Below are 14,091 nucleotides of genomic sequence, written 5' to 3'. Positions count from 1 at the left end.
TCTGTGTGCTCTGATTACCTTCAGATTTCTCTTCCCCTTCTCCTCAACATTTTGTTTTAATTTGAAACTTAAAATACATAGGAAATTAAATGTGAAAAGATTAATAATAACAATCATAAAGCTGTGAGATCAGGTACACAAGAGCCAGGAAATATAATCAAAAAGTTAATGTTGCATCAGGAGTGTTAACACTGCCATATTGCACATGTTGTATTTTCCTCTTTCCCTTGCCAATCTAACGTGAATTTAATACTCCTTGTTATTAACATACAACCATTACAGATATCAAATGCCAAAGGATCAATTTAATGCTGCTAGAGTAATCTTAACTTTTGGAATTCCCTGAACTTTTGAGCATTTGATCTCACAACCTAATATTACAGCAATCCTACTTTTCTTCAGGGATTGTACTGTAGAATACTAATCTTTTCTCCTTTTTCTTAAATCCTGCTGATATATTGTACTGCACATTACAGAGGTGTTCTTGGTTAATATTATAATCTTGCAATGTCTGAATTCTTTTATTTTCTTGCTTTTCACGTATTCATGTTGTGAAAACTGAAATAAAGTTTTAACAGAGAAAAAAATGTTGTGTACACTTGAGGTAGAAAGAAAGGAGAGGTCTTTAAACAAAGTAATGTGCATAGCTGCCTCCCAGGGAATAATGCCTCAATCACAAAAGCAGTGCCTGAAGTTGTACTGTTAAAGGTCTCCGAATTATAACTTGGTTAGAAGTTACTAAAAAAGAAATGTTAAATAAAAATTTGAAGCAACCAAGATAAATTTATTATATTTTCTAGGCTGCTTAGAAAAAGCAGATTTAAAGATAATTTTCCTAAAGATTAAAATGTTTTCCTTAACTAGCATATATGTTCTTTACAAGCCATTGTCACCTTTCTATTACTTATGTCATATCTGACAGCAGACCATAAACCAAGAATTCGTTTAAATAAACAATTCTCACTCAGGCATTAGCCATGGCAGCTACCTGCTGGGAGAAATAATGAAACCGCCATTTTGCAATGAACCACATTTTACTGCCTATTCTTGACACTTAATGGTTGTTAAATGTCTGCAGGTCACTAGAAATTTGTGATCTTAAGTGTCTGGATAACCAAACAGAAGTCAGTTCAAACGACTTTTTTTTTGGTTGGGTTGGTTGATTTTTTTGTTTTGTTTTGTGTTTGTTTGTTTTTTGTTAAAAGCTTTTGAAAGGAATTCTGGAGATGGGAAAAGTCAGATTCATTTTCTAGTGTAGTAGCACTCCATAAACTGTAAACAGAAGACTCCTAAAAACTTCCAGTGTAACTTTAGATCAAGAATCTTAATATTTATATTTATTAGTTTTATAAGTAAGTGGGGAGAAAAGAGAGGGTCTTGAAATTTGAATAGAGAGACCTATGTAGCCTTTTGCCCTAGATAAAATCAATGAAGAATTAGACAGTATTAACGTGCTTAAGTGAATCAGCATGGAGAAGCCTGCACTATACCCACCTGCACGGCACCTGGTCTATGAATAAACAGAGGAAAATCCAGCATCCTGCAGTTTCACAGGGATTCAATTAATCACAAAATCAAATGAAGCACAAAATTTACTGCACAAGGCTTATAAACTGAAGCAAAAGACCAGCAGGAGCCACAGCCCTTACCGATGAGTGGGAGCTCATCCATGGTAATGCCCTGAGATTTGAGGTGCTTCTTGATGCAGGCCAGCCGCTGCACGTTGGGTCCCCAGCGCCTGCTGAGCTTGTGTATGTGCTGAATCTGTGTCACAAACCGCATCTCATCATTCAGCTTGCACTCAGGTCTCCAGTCTGCAGGAGGAATCACCCTACACATCCCATACTTCTCTACCTGAGCTCGGACTGACTCAATGTATATCAACGGGTCATGGAACTCCTTCGTGGAGGGCCGAAGGATGGGAATCTCATCCATCATTGCCCACCCAGACTTGCTACTACCCTTTTCGTGCTTTCCTGTTGAGTCGTGTGGCTTGTGCAAGGACTCAGTTTCAGAGGTAGAATGAATTTCACAGGAGGCATTTTCAGTTTTACCATGTGCTTGTTTCCCTGGAGTATTCTTTCCAGCAGTGGCTCTTTTCGGCCTATTTCTTTCCAGAATCTTCTCTGGCATTTCCTTTTTCACATGTCCATTCAGCAAGGGCTTTTCCACAGCTGCCTTTTTGCTCACAGCTTCTGTCAAGCTGACCGCCCCTTTCATTTTCTTGGTGGGTGACTGTATTTTCTCTATGTGATTTGTCTCTTCCAGCCTCCTCTTAGAATTGCGCAGCCCCTCCCTCAACTGTCTCCCCACCTCCTTAGTGCATGCCTTTTGGTTCAACTTGCCATTGACCTTGACACCGTTAACAGCGATATTATTAGACTTGGACGCTCCAAGGGATAGCACCTGTTTGCGGGTTTTTGCATTGCTACTTTCTGTTTTCCCTGAGATTGTATGGTGAACAGGTGAACTGGGTTTGTGGTGATTTAGTTTGGTTTCCTTGACCAGTTCTTTCTTGGCTTTGGTGTATGTGACGGTTCCCTTTGTCACTGTTGCAGTGTACTTCACAGTTTTGGATGGTGAAGGTCTGACTTCTCTCATCTTTTTGGCACTGGCTGCATTTGCACCTGGAGATGACAATCGAGTGATTCCGTTGACCTTAGAAACCTGGGAAGCCAGAAGTATTGTGGAGGAAGCAGAAGGAAGAAAAGAGAAAACAAAAACTAATTAATAAAAGACTATTTGAATGGAGACACCTACAGAGAACCAAATCATGCACACCTGACTCCTAAGTGAGGTCTGCAAGATATGGCCCCCTTAGGGCAATCTGCATATCACAGGTTTCACCCAGAGAAGGGCAGGATCTGGACACTTTTTAAAATAAAACCAGAACTGAAAACAAATAAAGTCAAGCCCACTGTCACAGAGTATGAGGCAGGTACCTCTGCCTTAAGGAGAGGATCACCGACTCATGCATTAAGAACACTACCCCATTCCTTATCTACTGTAAAGTCCCAGATAGCATCATGAGGATGGATGCTTAAGTCTATAACTAAAAAGAACTAACCACTCTACTGTATCTACTATAACTACTGAGATGGACATGGCTGGTTAACATCAATGGAAGGTGCACAGAATACCCACCCACTCCTCTCCTTCACGGATATGAAATTTATAAATCTACAAATCTGAAATTTATATTCAAAACACAAACATCTGTTTGTCTGTATTTCTGAAACACTATGTACCCGACAGATCAGGATGGCCATGAAGGATCCAGTCTATCATGTATACTGAGTTTCGGGAGGCACTCTATTAAAGTTGTGAATACAGAATAGGAGTTTGTACAGTAGTTCTGATACGTGCAGATACTTGTTTAAGTTTTATATCTGGGCAGTTTTACTTCTATACAGTATATTTTATTACATCATATTATCCAACTCAAGTGCTTTAAGTTATGCATCTAAACCCAGTTAGGAAACTAAAAGTAACAGCCTAATCATCAGAAGTGCTGAGCATGGACAGTGATCGCTGGCTTCCAAGGGAACTTCTGAAAACCAGGTCACTTCTATTTAAGTAACTAAGTTTAGGAAGCCAAGTTTAAACACTGCAGACTTAAATTCTTATCATTAACTGGGCATCAGCAGTTTATGAGAATGCAAAACCCACCCCAAATATCCAAAGTCCAGACCTTCTATATATGTACTGACAATGGGTATACATACTGTATAACCATGCTTAACCCAAACTCAGTTAATACCTTGCACCTCTATAAATGCCCTTCCAAGTATTTCAAAACCATTTTCAAGTAATTAAACTTCATAATATTCCATATATATATATGCCATATATATTGCCATATTCCACGGCAATAAAGACAAGTATTATTATTCACATTTTACTACTGGATATACTGAGACACAGAAAAGGTTAAATGACCTGCTGAGGTCACACAGTGAAATCAGCAGAATGGTAAGGAGAACCTAGGAGTTCTGACTCCCATTCTGCTGCTCTAGCCTCTAGAAGACAAGCCCTCCCTCTTAGTTATGTACCCTGGATTGTACTATACATATATATATATATACACACACACACATATATTATATATATATATATATATATATATATATATATACACACACACATACACACACACTCTCCACACAGTTTCTCCGCTGTTCTCCAGGTTGGGAGCTGGAATGGTGCCCTTTTAAAACTAGCCAGCATTTTCCTCTGCACATGGTTCCAACAGTTAGAGAAACCAAAGCCAGACTCTTCTAAGGAAGACCTGTTTACCTGATGGTTTCAGGTTTCCCTGTGAGCGTTCTAGATAAATGGGGGTTTATATTGTATATTAAAAATTAACCATTTAATTTACAATTAAAATTAAAAATGCATTTGCGAGCCTGCCCCATGACCTGGGAAGTGCTGAACGTGAGACCTGAGTAAGAGTCTTTTTGGTTTCTCGCTCCCTGGACGAGCTGTGACTGGGAGAGCTATACGGGCAGCCCCTGATGGTCAGGGTGTACCCTGAGCATCCCCTTCTGGCCTTTTTTTTTTTTTTTACTTAGTAGAGGCTTCAAAGGAAATCCCAGGCAATCACGTAGGAGGGTAACTGTGACACATGGCCTCAGAAAAACAGATGGAGGGAGAATGGAGGGATCCTGACAACTTTGATAAGACACCTAAAACATTTCCCTTCCCAAAGGCAAAAAACCATTGAACTCCTTTACGAGTTTTAGGCCAGAATTAAAACTGCCAAGATATAAATCCCCGGAAAATTGCATTTATTATGAAAACTGCAACCAGTTAGTGCCATTATAATGCTTCGGCATAGCAAGAACATAGATCTCTCAGAGCCAGTTATGAAGCTGAAGGGGTTCATCTGACTAATGCTAACTAACCTTCCACCCTACCTTATGAGCATAACGTTTTAAATCCCGGTTCTCCCTACAAAGTTATTTCAAAGATGGTTCAGTATGCTTTCAACATTATACCTGTACCAGTGTATTCTACATTTGAATATATATTTCTCTTCTAGATTCCCCAGCAGTAAGCCAACCCTATAAGGCTAAAGAGAACTTGAGAATTTCCTCCGACCTGTCATCTTTTTAGATTAGCTACAACATTATGGTTTTGAGATGCTTCATTTACTCTTCTGTCCTCCCTCCCAAGAAGCCCACAGCTACCTCCCATATGTAGAAAGAGCATGCACCTGGCGTATTTACATACACAAATATTTATGGTCCAGAACAGACCATGCTTCAAACTGTATTAGGCTGCAACAAGCTTCTTCAACTGGAAACAAATGGAACAAAGAACGTGGTCATAGCCATTAACAAAGTGTTTGGTGGATTCAGGGTTTCACATTGGCAAACGTGAAATTCTGTCTGGCTAGCACCCACCTAAGCTTCCTTTGCCTGTATTTGTCTCTCAGGATCCAACAGATGTTTGGTACCAAAGAAAACAAAATAATTGTGGTAGGCATTTTCTTACCTTTCTACAGTTGATATGTCTCCCCCCAATAACCGCCAAACCAAACATACACACACAGAGAGTCAGCCTAATAAATTGACCGCACTCCCAGCTGCTCAGGTTCACCACATGGGGTCTAGTGACACAGCTCCATCCCGCAGCAGTGCTTATACTGAGCACATAAGAAAGAAGTCAATTTAATTCAGGTAGTAACAAAGTGATTGACAATAGCCTTCATCACTCGTTAAAGTTGTGTGCTAACAGTGAAATCAGGCATACAAATACACTTGTCTCTAGTTTTCAGCTACCCTCTCGGTTTTAGTCGATATTTATTTATTTATTTATTTATTTGTCTTCACACCGCTCTTATTCATGGTACCAACCAAAGTACTCTCCTACCACATGGAATTTTGCTGGCTCTTTTAATGTTAAACTGTATGGGGCCATCCCACAGTCTTGCAGCAATATCTTCTGGTCTTCACAGAGGAGCCATCAACGGATGCAGAATCCAATGGATTCCATAGTGCAGGGGGTCTCAAATTGGGAGTCGGGACCTTTTAGGGGTGTTACGAGGTTATTACATGGCGGGTCACGAGCGGTCAGCCTCCACCCCAAACCCTTCCTTGCCTCCAGCATTTATAATGGTGTTAAATATATAAAAAGTGTTTTTAATTTATAGATTAAAAACAAGGGCGGGAGGGGGTCCGCACTCAGAGGCGTGCTATGTGAAAGGGGTCACCAGCACAAAAGTTTGAGAACCACTGCCATAGTGTCTCTCCTCACTTTTTTTTTTTAATTAAAGAGTTTAAGTATTCCTTCAAGACTGTTTGTTAGATGTACATTGGTGTACACATGCCGCTACACAGCACCTAGGATCAATCCTCACACACACACACACTCTCTCTTTCTCTAAAAACAAAACATAGCTTATTAGAAAAAAATACATAATTGTAATTGTTTGAGCCCCATAAGACTTCAAGTTTTCTCATTTGTTTATTCATTCATTTGCATTGGTACAGAGTTGGAGTTTTGCGGAGCTAAATTATCCTATTAGACCAACAGAGGGCCCTATTGAACTAGATTTCCTCTCCCTACAATTCCTTTGGAGTTGTGGGGGAGGTTGGGGGAAGACAGCAAGGCAGAGCGAGCAACACCAGAGAGAGAGAGAGAGAGAAAGAGAAACATTTGTGGGTCTATGATGCTCTCTACCTTTGTTTCCTGTAGGACAACTAACCCCCTCAGCATCCCTTGCCGTCACCACCAGCAAAAACATGCCAAAAATAGAATGGTCCTGTGGCTGGCATCCTAATGAAACAACTCTCCTCTTTTTGGAGAACACTAAAGAATTCAACAAAGACTTATCAGAATCAGAAATTTAATGGTGTCCCCACTAACTGGCAAGGTTAGTGTTTTGCAACAGGTTAAATCACCGTATATGAGTAACTAGCCCTTTTACAATAGCTCAGTTAGTAACAGTCAAGTTATCAGCAGATCCATAAAAATAGGGAGCCAGGTTTTTTTTCCTAGTATTGGGTTGTGGAATGAAAATTAAGGGTTTTTTTACCGATTTAATTTTAAGCTTACAAAAACTGTCTCCACTTTGAGCCCTTTTTATTTTCTTGAGTTTTAAGATGATCACTATATTTGAGGCAGATTACTTTATGTTTGCATAGCACTATGAACAGTAGAGGAATACAGGAGGATCATTTTTAGTATCTGTGTCTTTCTTATTGTAGCATGACAAAGACTCTAATATTGTGAATGCACACAACTGCCCAATTTAAATTGGAATTCTGGAGGAAGTTATTTCACTTATATCCCCTAAATAGCATAGGATAGATAGTAAAAAGTGAAATACAAATGTATCTGTGCACATAATCTGCTGTTTGGCAATCTCAGAATCAGAGTTACTTTCCCCAGTAACAACCGTGTACTTTAGGAATAGCTGACACTATCGCTAATTTCATTTTATACTGCTAAAGGTTACATATGCCAAAATCCCTATTAGAGAAAGACAGAAAAAGAATTTCCTGGTCAGAATCCTATAGTGCTCAAATTCTGTACTATACAAATCTGATTTTAGCTATGATTATTGTGGTTCAAAAACAAATGCTATTCATGTATTACAAAAGGTTTACTATAACCACAAAATATTAACTAGATGTTTGTATTGTACAAAGATTAAATAATCTGTCACTATGTATCTAGTTCGTACTGCTATTATCCAATTTTGATAATAAGTGTAAGTATTCAAGTGTTCATTCATAGCAAGTAAGATCAAAGCTTAAAAGCATATTCCAAATTGAAATATGTATCTTATGCAGCACATTTACAGATCATCCCTTAGCTTTTCTTTTATTACTTGTATATAGCATTAGATATGCATGGTGCTATGCAAAAAGATAAAGACTAAGCCTGCCCCAAAGAAATTATAAGCTAAATTAATGTAAAAATAACAAAATATGACAGCACGGGGTGGTGTATGTGTGGGGGGGGAAGGCAATACGAGTGTCAGAGCTGGAAGACAAGGGTGAACACAAAATGATCATACAGTTGGCTTGCAGCCTAGCTCAAGCATCTTAAGGGTTACAAAGGCACATGTTTCGTTTTAATACATATAAACACTATAGCTTACGCCTCAAAGCGGTGAGCTTTGAAAAGGGACTTAGGTGGAGAGGAGTACAGAGAGGTTATAGAGAGCCACATGGAAGAAGGCAAAGGACAGAAGGGGGCATTCAGTCAAGAATGAGCAAAAAGTGTGATGGGGAGGAACAGGAGCAAAGGTAGGAGGGATATACATTGTGGAGAGCCTTAAAAGCAATAATGAAGAACTTTAATTTGATTCAGGAGGCAAAAGGGAGCCAGAGGAGGCAATTTAAGAGGGACTGGAACCTTATCATAGCATTGCACTAAGCAGGTATTTTCTTGGCACTGGATACAGTGTTTTGCCTTCTGCTGTTTTCAATATCTAATGGCCCAACCTAGCAGGTGCCCATCGAAGGCCTGGAGGGCCATGCAAAATCCAGACTGTAGCTCTATGGGAGGCCAGCCTATCCAGAGGGAAAGCCTGTATGCTCCAACAAACTATCTCTGAAATGGCATGTTGCAGAACTAACCATTAAGAAAAGAGAAACTAAGCCAAAAGAGCAGCAAATTCCCCCTGCTGCACTCCTCTCATCCCATGCACCACCTTCAACAAGCCTTAGACTGGATTAATTTACATACGGCAACCAGTGGAAGGATTTAAAAGGGCACTGAGCTGGGTTTTTAAATAATTTAAGAAACATTACTTGAAAATTGCTGTTTTAGGAGTTCCTGCCCCAACTGCCAAAAAACGGATGGAAACACTTCCTCTTTGAATGCCAGTCAGTGGCAAGCCACAACCTCGAGGCCATCGGTCCTTTAAAACTTCTCCAGCAGAGTGAAAGTCAACAAACCTGCTGCCATATGAAGACTTCGGCGGTACTGCCACTGAGAGCGGGGACAGTTTGGAATATCATATTAGGATGCAGGTAAGGGGAAGATGAGTTTCCAAGAGCTCCAAGTAGTCTCTCAGTAGACTCCTGAGTTTCTATTGGCCAAGTAAAATACAACAAACAGTGATAATACGAGCTTCCCTGCAATGCCAATGACTCTCAAACATAACCTGTTTGAGGATCACCTGTAGAAAAAAAAAGGTCATTCTCTGTGTTCAGCCAACCTTGGCAATATCAGCAGAGAGACCAACAAGGGTGCCGGACAGTTTTCATAAAAAACAAATGTGAATACCCTACGTATACCCTCATGTAATGTGAAGGTGTGGTAATAATGTGTATTGTATTGCAATGGGGGTCTGTCCATTTATGTAATGTTTTTTTTCCTCTCTCTCACTTCTCTCACACTCAAAGTCAACTCCCTGTTTTTCTTCATACCACAGGTTAAAGATTCCAAAGTTACCTCAGTGGGGGGTGGCGTACTAGGGTTAGCACTTTATGAGCACATGCATTGCATGTGCCCAAATGAGAGTACAACACATTACCTGTTTCCTTAAGTCCTGAGCCGATCTATGAAGAGTGTGGTGGTTGTTAGCAGTGAACCCTTTCGTTGAGGAGCCAGTATTTGTAGTAGGATGGTGATTAGCAGCAGCCTGGTCTTTTCTGCTCTCAGCCTTGTGTTCACTGTTCCTCTCCTTCCCCGGTGTGGTCTCTTTGCTTTTGTGTTTATGGGTAGTTTCTTTTTCCTTCGTTGATTTGCTGGACCCACTGAAGACTGGGAAGTGAGAAGGGAAAGTAGTGGAGAGATGGGGGTTGGGTGTGAGGGGGAAAAAAAGACAAAATACATTTGAAACCAGCTTCTTCATTTAAAAAGATGTAAAAGAAAACTTAAGCTATTGTCAGCATTAGATGTTTAGTAGGTGCCTCGTTATATACAAATCAAAATAAAGACAAATAGAAAACTAGAGGGACTGCCAGGTTATATTCTGTGTACCTATAAAAACAGATTTCCTGAAAATAGCCAGGACCTTAAATTATCAAAAACAGACAGAATTTAACATTTAAATTAACAGTCACCAGGTATGTTCCTGTTTAAATTGTCTGAACAAACACAGACCAGCAAATTTCACATTTGTTTATAATTAGGCTTTTAAAGGGACAGTCCCATATTTAAGCCCTCCTGCAGGTGTCCTAACTTTTTCTTAAAAATGGGCAAATTGTCCTGTATTTTCTGCCCCTCCCCCACATCAGTACTGATGGGTCCTGCTGCTGGCCGGAACCCTGCCCACCAGCGGTAAGTCCAGTGACTGACCAAGGGGGTGGATGTGCAAGGCTGGTGGCAGGGTAATCATGCAGCGCATATAGCTGGCCGCTCCCCCTGCTGGTCCATCAGTGCAGCCCCCACTGCTTGCTGGCTCTCAGCCACCAAGGCCCCACCCCCTATCCCATTCACGGCCAGCACTTGGGAAAGCCCAAGACCCTCCAGCCTGGGGCGCTGGCTAGGAGGAGCCAAGCCCCGCATGTGCCAAAGCCCCACAAAGCGCTGGCACAGGGAAGCCTCTCTGCCCATCAGCTAAGCTCTGGAGTGCCAGGGAGAGGGCTGGGGGAGCGATAGTGATTTCCAGCCTGTTCATGCACTGAACCTGCAGGCTCCACAGCAGCTCCTGGGGCAGGGGCTTAGCACCCTCTTCACACACACATCCACCCTGCGTCCTGCCCCCATGGAGCGTGGGACTGCTCAGTCCCCTAGACACCCTCCCTGCTGCATCAATTCTGTGGCTAGGTTTACTGAAGCCCCTGCAGTCAGGCTCCCTGGGCCCTGCTGAACAATGCATTCTTAGTAGGATTGCCAATTTTGGTTGGATGTATTCCTGGAGGTTTCATCACATGACATGATCTTTAATTAAAGATTAATCTTTAATTCCTGGAGACTTCAGGGCAATCCTGGAGGGCTGGCAACCCTAATTCTTAGGGTTTAACCCCTTCCTCCCTGCACTGCGACTGGGTTATGTCAGTGGCCAGCAGCAACCTGGAGGTATTAGCTGCCTTTCAAAACTGTGTGGGCAGGAAGTGACAAGCTTCCGGGGGTGGCGGGGGGGCTGCTGGCCACATTCTGGTGTGAGCCCTGGCAGAAATCTGGGAAGGGGGGCATATAACCCTGTGTGCCCCCACACATGTTGCTTCAGGAAAACGCGACACCAGATACCAGGAGAGACAGGTCCGTCCTGGGGGCCCAGCCAGGTATGGAGGTCAGAGAGCACCAGGCAGAAAGGGGAGGGTCAGTCGGACGCACACACCCCTTTGACAGAGGAGTATGGGTGTGTGTCACCTCTCCCACTGCATGTGGGGTGTGTGTGTGTGCGCGGGGGGGGAGGGGTGTGTCACCAGTCCCTGTGTGACCCCTATAGCCTTAAAGATAAGGTAAATAAAAACAATCCAACTGTGCAGTATTTCTTTTTTAACAGGGGCTCAGTCAACTTGATGTTAATTTGAACATCTGTACTGCATAGTTCTGATTGATTGCCGTTGAACTCGCTTGTATACGAGTAATTTTACCAGGTGTCCGGTATTCAGCACAGAGAAATATGGTCACCCTATTTATAGTCAGTTTCTAATTAGTTTTCTGGAGTTACACTGTTGGGATTACAAACACTACAGGAGAATGGTGTTTTTAGTGGAATTTTTAAAAATTATGGAAGTGTTCCTTTGGAGAATATTCTAGTAACCAAACAACAAAAAAGTCTATTGAGCCAAACTGACTCAACAATTTCCCTTTAAGGTGTTTTCTTAGAGCAAACATGCTGCAAATAAAAAAAGTTTCCTTGATTAAGAAAGAAAAGGTACTAATGAGATGAGAAAATTAATTGCTTTAACACAAAGACACTACTTTGAACATATTTGATAAGAGATTCTGGGCGCACACCCCTAGCTACTAGTGTTATCTGTTTGAAACAGTTGCCTGTGTGAATTAAATGAAATGCTTCTCCTCAAATGAAAGCTGCACTACCAGCATTTTCTCCTCAGTAAACATGATGCACGCTTGCCATGCTTTCCATTAGATCCAGGACGGAGATTTCAGATCCACCTACTCATGTTTTCTATTACTTTAAAGAAACAACAAAAACACACCCTTAGTGGACAGAATGATGTGCTTCTAGATCTAGACTGCCTCAATACTGACTGCTCTCCCCCTGCCCCCAGCACATGTTCAATATGTCACGAATGAAGTGGTTATTTGGATTATTTACCAATTGGGTTGTGGTGGTAACATTTAAGAAGATGAATGTAAAAGTTTGAAGTCAGCTAGGTAACTTCATTCTTACATCCCCTGCACCTCCCATTTCCTGAGGCACAGAGCAAGTGGAAGCTACTGTTATGCCAAAAAATATAGAAAGGATGATCTCAGGATTAGCAGCATCAGACTGAGACGCACAAGATCTGAGATGAAAATCCTGCTGCCACTGAACTCACTGCAAGTTTTGTCACGGACTTCGACAGAGCCAAGAACTTCCTGCCTTGAACTTCCTGTGTGATTTTGGGCGAGTCCCCCAGACTCTGTGTCTCAATGTCCCAATTTGTTAAATAGGGGTGAAAATACATCCTTATCTCTTAGGAGGTGTTAGGAGGATAAATTTATTCTTACTTGTAAAGAGCTCTAAGATCAGATGGAAGGCACTATAAAAACATATAATTAACTGAAGAGAATTTTGCAAAAATACTGGGGTTTTTTAATAAGATGCACTACATACAAATGATGAATTTTTAACTTTGTTAAAAATGTATTTCCTCGCTGGATGTAAGTGCATTTTTACTCAGTGGGAACAAACTGGGTTTACTGTATAAATGGTTCTGCACAGACAGAACCGTAAGTCAAAGGATAAATTTTCTGTATCCTGTTGCCATTTTATATCTGCAAATTACTAAACAAAAAACATAGCCAAAAAATCAAATTGTGCGCTTTTATATACACACACACACATATAAAGTGTGAACAAGAGAAAGTATATTTTGTACTCAACAGATCATTAATTTTAAGTGTCATGGGAACCTTGCCAGTTTTATCCTTCTGAGTAATTATCTTTTGTCTTAATTTGTAAGATTCTTGAAAGCAGGAGAGGGAGAAGTAGGAGAGAGGAAAAATATATTCATTCTCACAGAAAAAGCTTAAACCCTGAAACCATAATAGAAAAAAAGAGAAAACTGGATGCAACGCAGTTCGTCATACCGTCCCTAATTAAAACAATAATTGGTATCAGCCTCTTTAAAGATCACTATTCATATCTTTGAACAACACTTAGAACTAGTATTGTGCCCATATATAAAACACTACTCTAATAATGAGTACAAGTAAATATACATATTTGTATACAAACTTCTCAAAGTTAAATTAGGTTTTAACGCTACAGAAAATCAAGCATTTATAATAATCATAAAAATCCTCATTCTGATCTCATCCAAGTGAAAGTGAGAAGTAAATCCATTCAAGTTAATGCAGTTACACCAGTTTAAATCAGCACAAATGAAATTAGACTCAGGCCTGGAGTGCTGACAAAAGGTCATTTCTATGAAATTATAAAAGTATCACCAGATGAGAAAAATAATTAAGAAAGGGAAAAATCATATCGCCAAAGTGTCTTTGACTAGAAGAAAGCAACATGCACTTGCCTAAGAAAAAGAAAACTGAAATACTACTGAGACTAATTCTGATTTAAAACAAACCAGCTACTAATTCCTGGTAGCTGGCTGGCTGTTTTGAGAAAGTTGGAATTTCACACCTTTATAGCTTATCTAAACAAAACTGAATATACATATTTATTCATTACAGTGACAGTGTCTGTCTTTCCAGAAATACTCTCATCTTCATGCTAGCCAAATTTCTGCTTTTCTTATAGCAGTTTTCTTACTAAGTGTACTCCCGACTGAAAGGACAGAAGAAAAAGGTTTCAGTCTTGAAGTTATTTTCTAAAAAACACAATTAAAGGAAAAACCTTTTGGAGTCTTTAATTATTATACTACTATAAGCAAGCAGGTCTGTACTCCTAAAAGAGACTTTAGTTAAAAGGCAAGTACGAGAGAGAACTACCCCCAAGCAATATTAAAAACCTTTATAGAGGCAGCGGTGAAGACCCTTAGGGTAGACATG

General features: G+C 40.5%; 1 protein-coding gene across 1 annotated transcript in view; it reads right to left on the bottom strand.

The window, feature by feature from the left end:
- Positions 1 to 14,091, bottom strand: part of JARID2 (jumonji and AT-rich interaction domain containing 2) — a 308,983-nt gene that overhangs the window by 46,144 nt on the left and 248,748 nt on the right. Inside the window, exons 6-7 of the mRNA XM_084619858.1 lie at positions 9,494 to 9,723; positions 1,650 to 2,667 (exon numbers count right to left, since the gene is read on the bottom strand). Coding sequence (XP_084475984.1) covers positions 1,650 to 2,667; positions 9,494 to 9,723 — 1,248 coding nt within the window. The remainder of the gene's footprint in view (positions 1 to 1,649; positions 2,668 to 9,493; positions 9,724 to 14,091) is intronic.

This window comes from Lepidochelys olivacea (assembly GCF_965140295.1).
Source record: "Lepidochelys olivacea isolate rLepOli2 genome assembly, chromosome: 2".
Lineage (NCBI taxonomy): Eukaryota > Metazoa > Chordata > Testudines > Cheloniidae > Lepidochelys > Lepidochelys olivacea.
The sequence above is the reverse complement of the archived record's forward strand: the minus strand, read 5'-3'. Positions and strand labels throughout refer to the sequence as shown.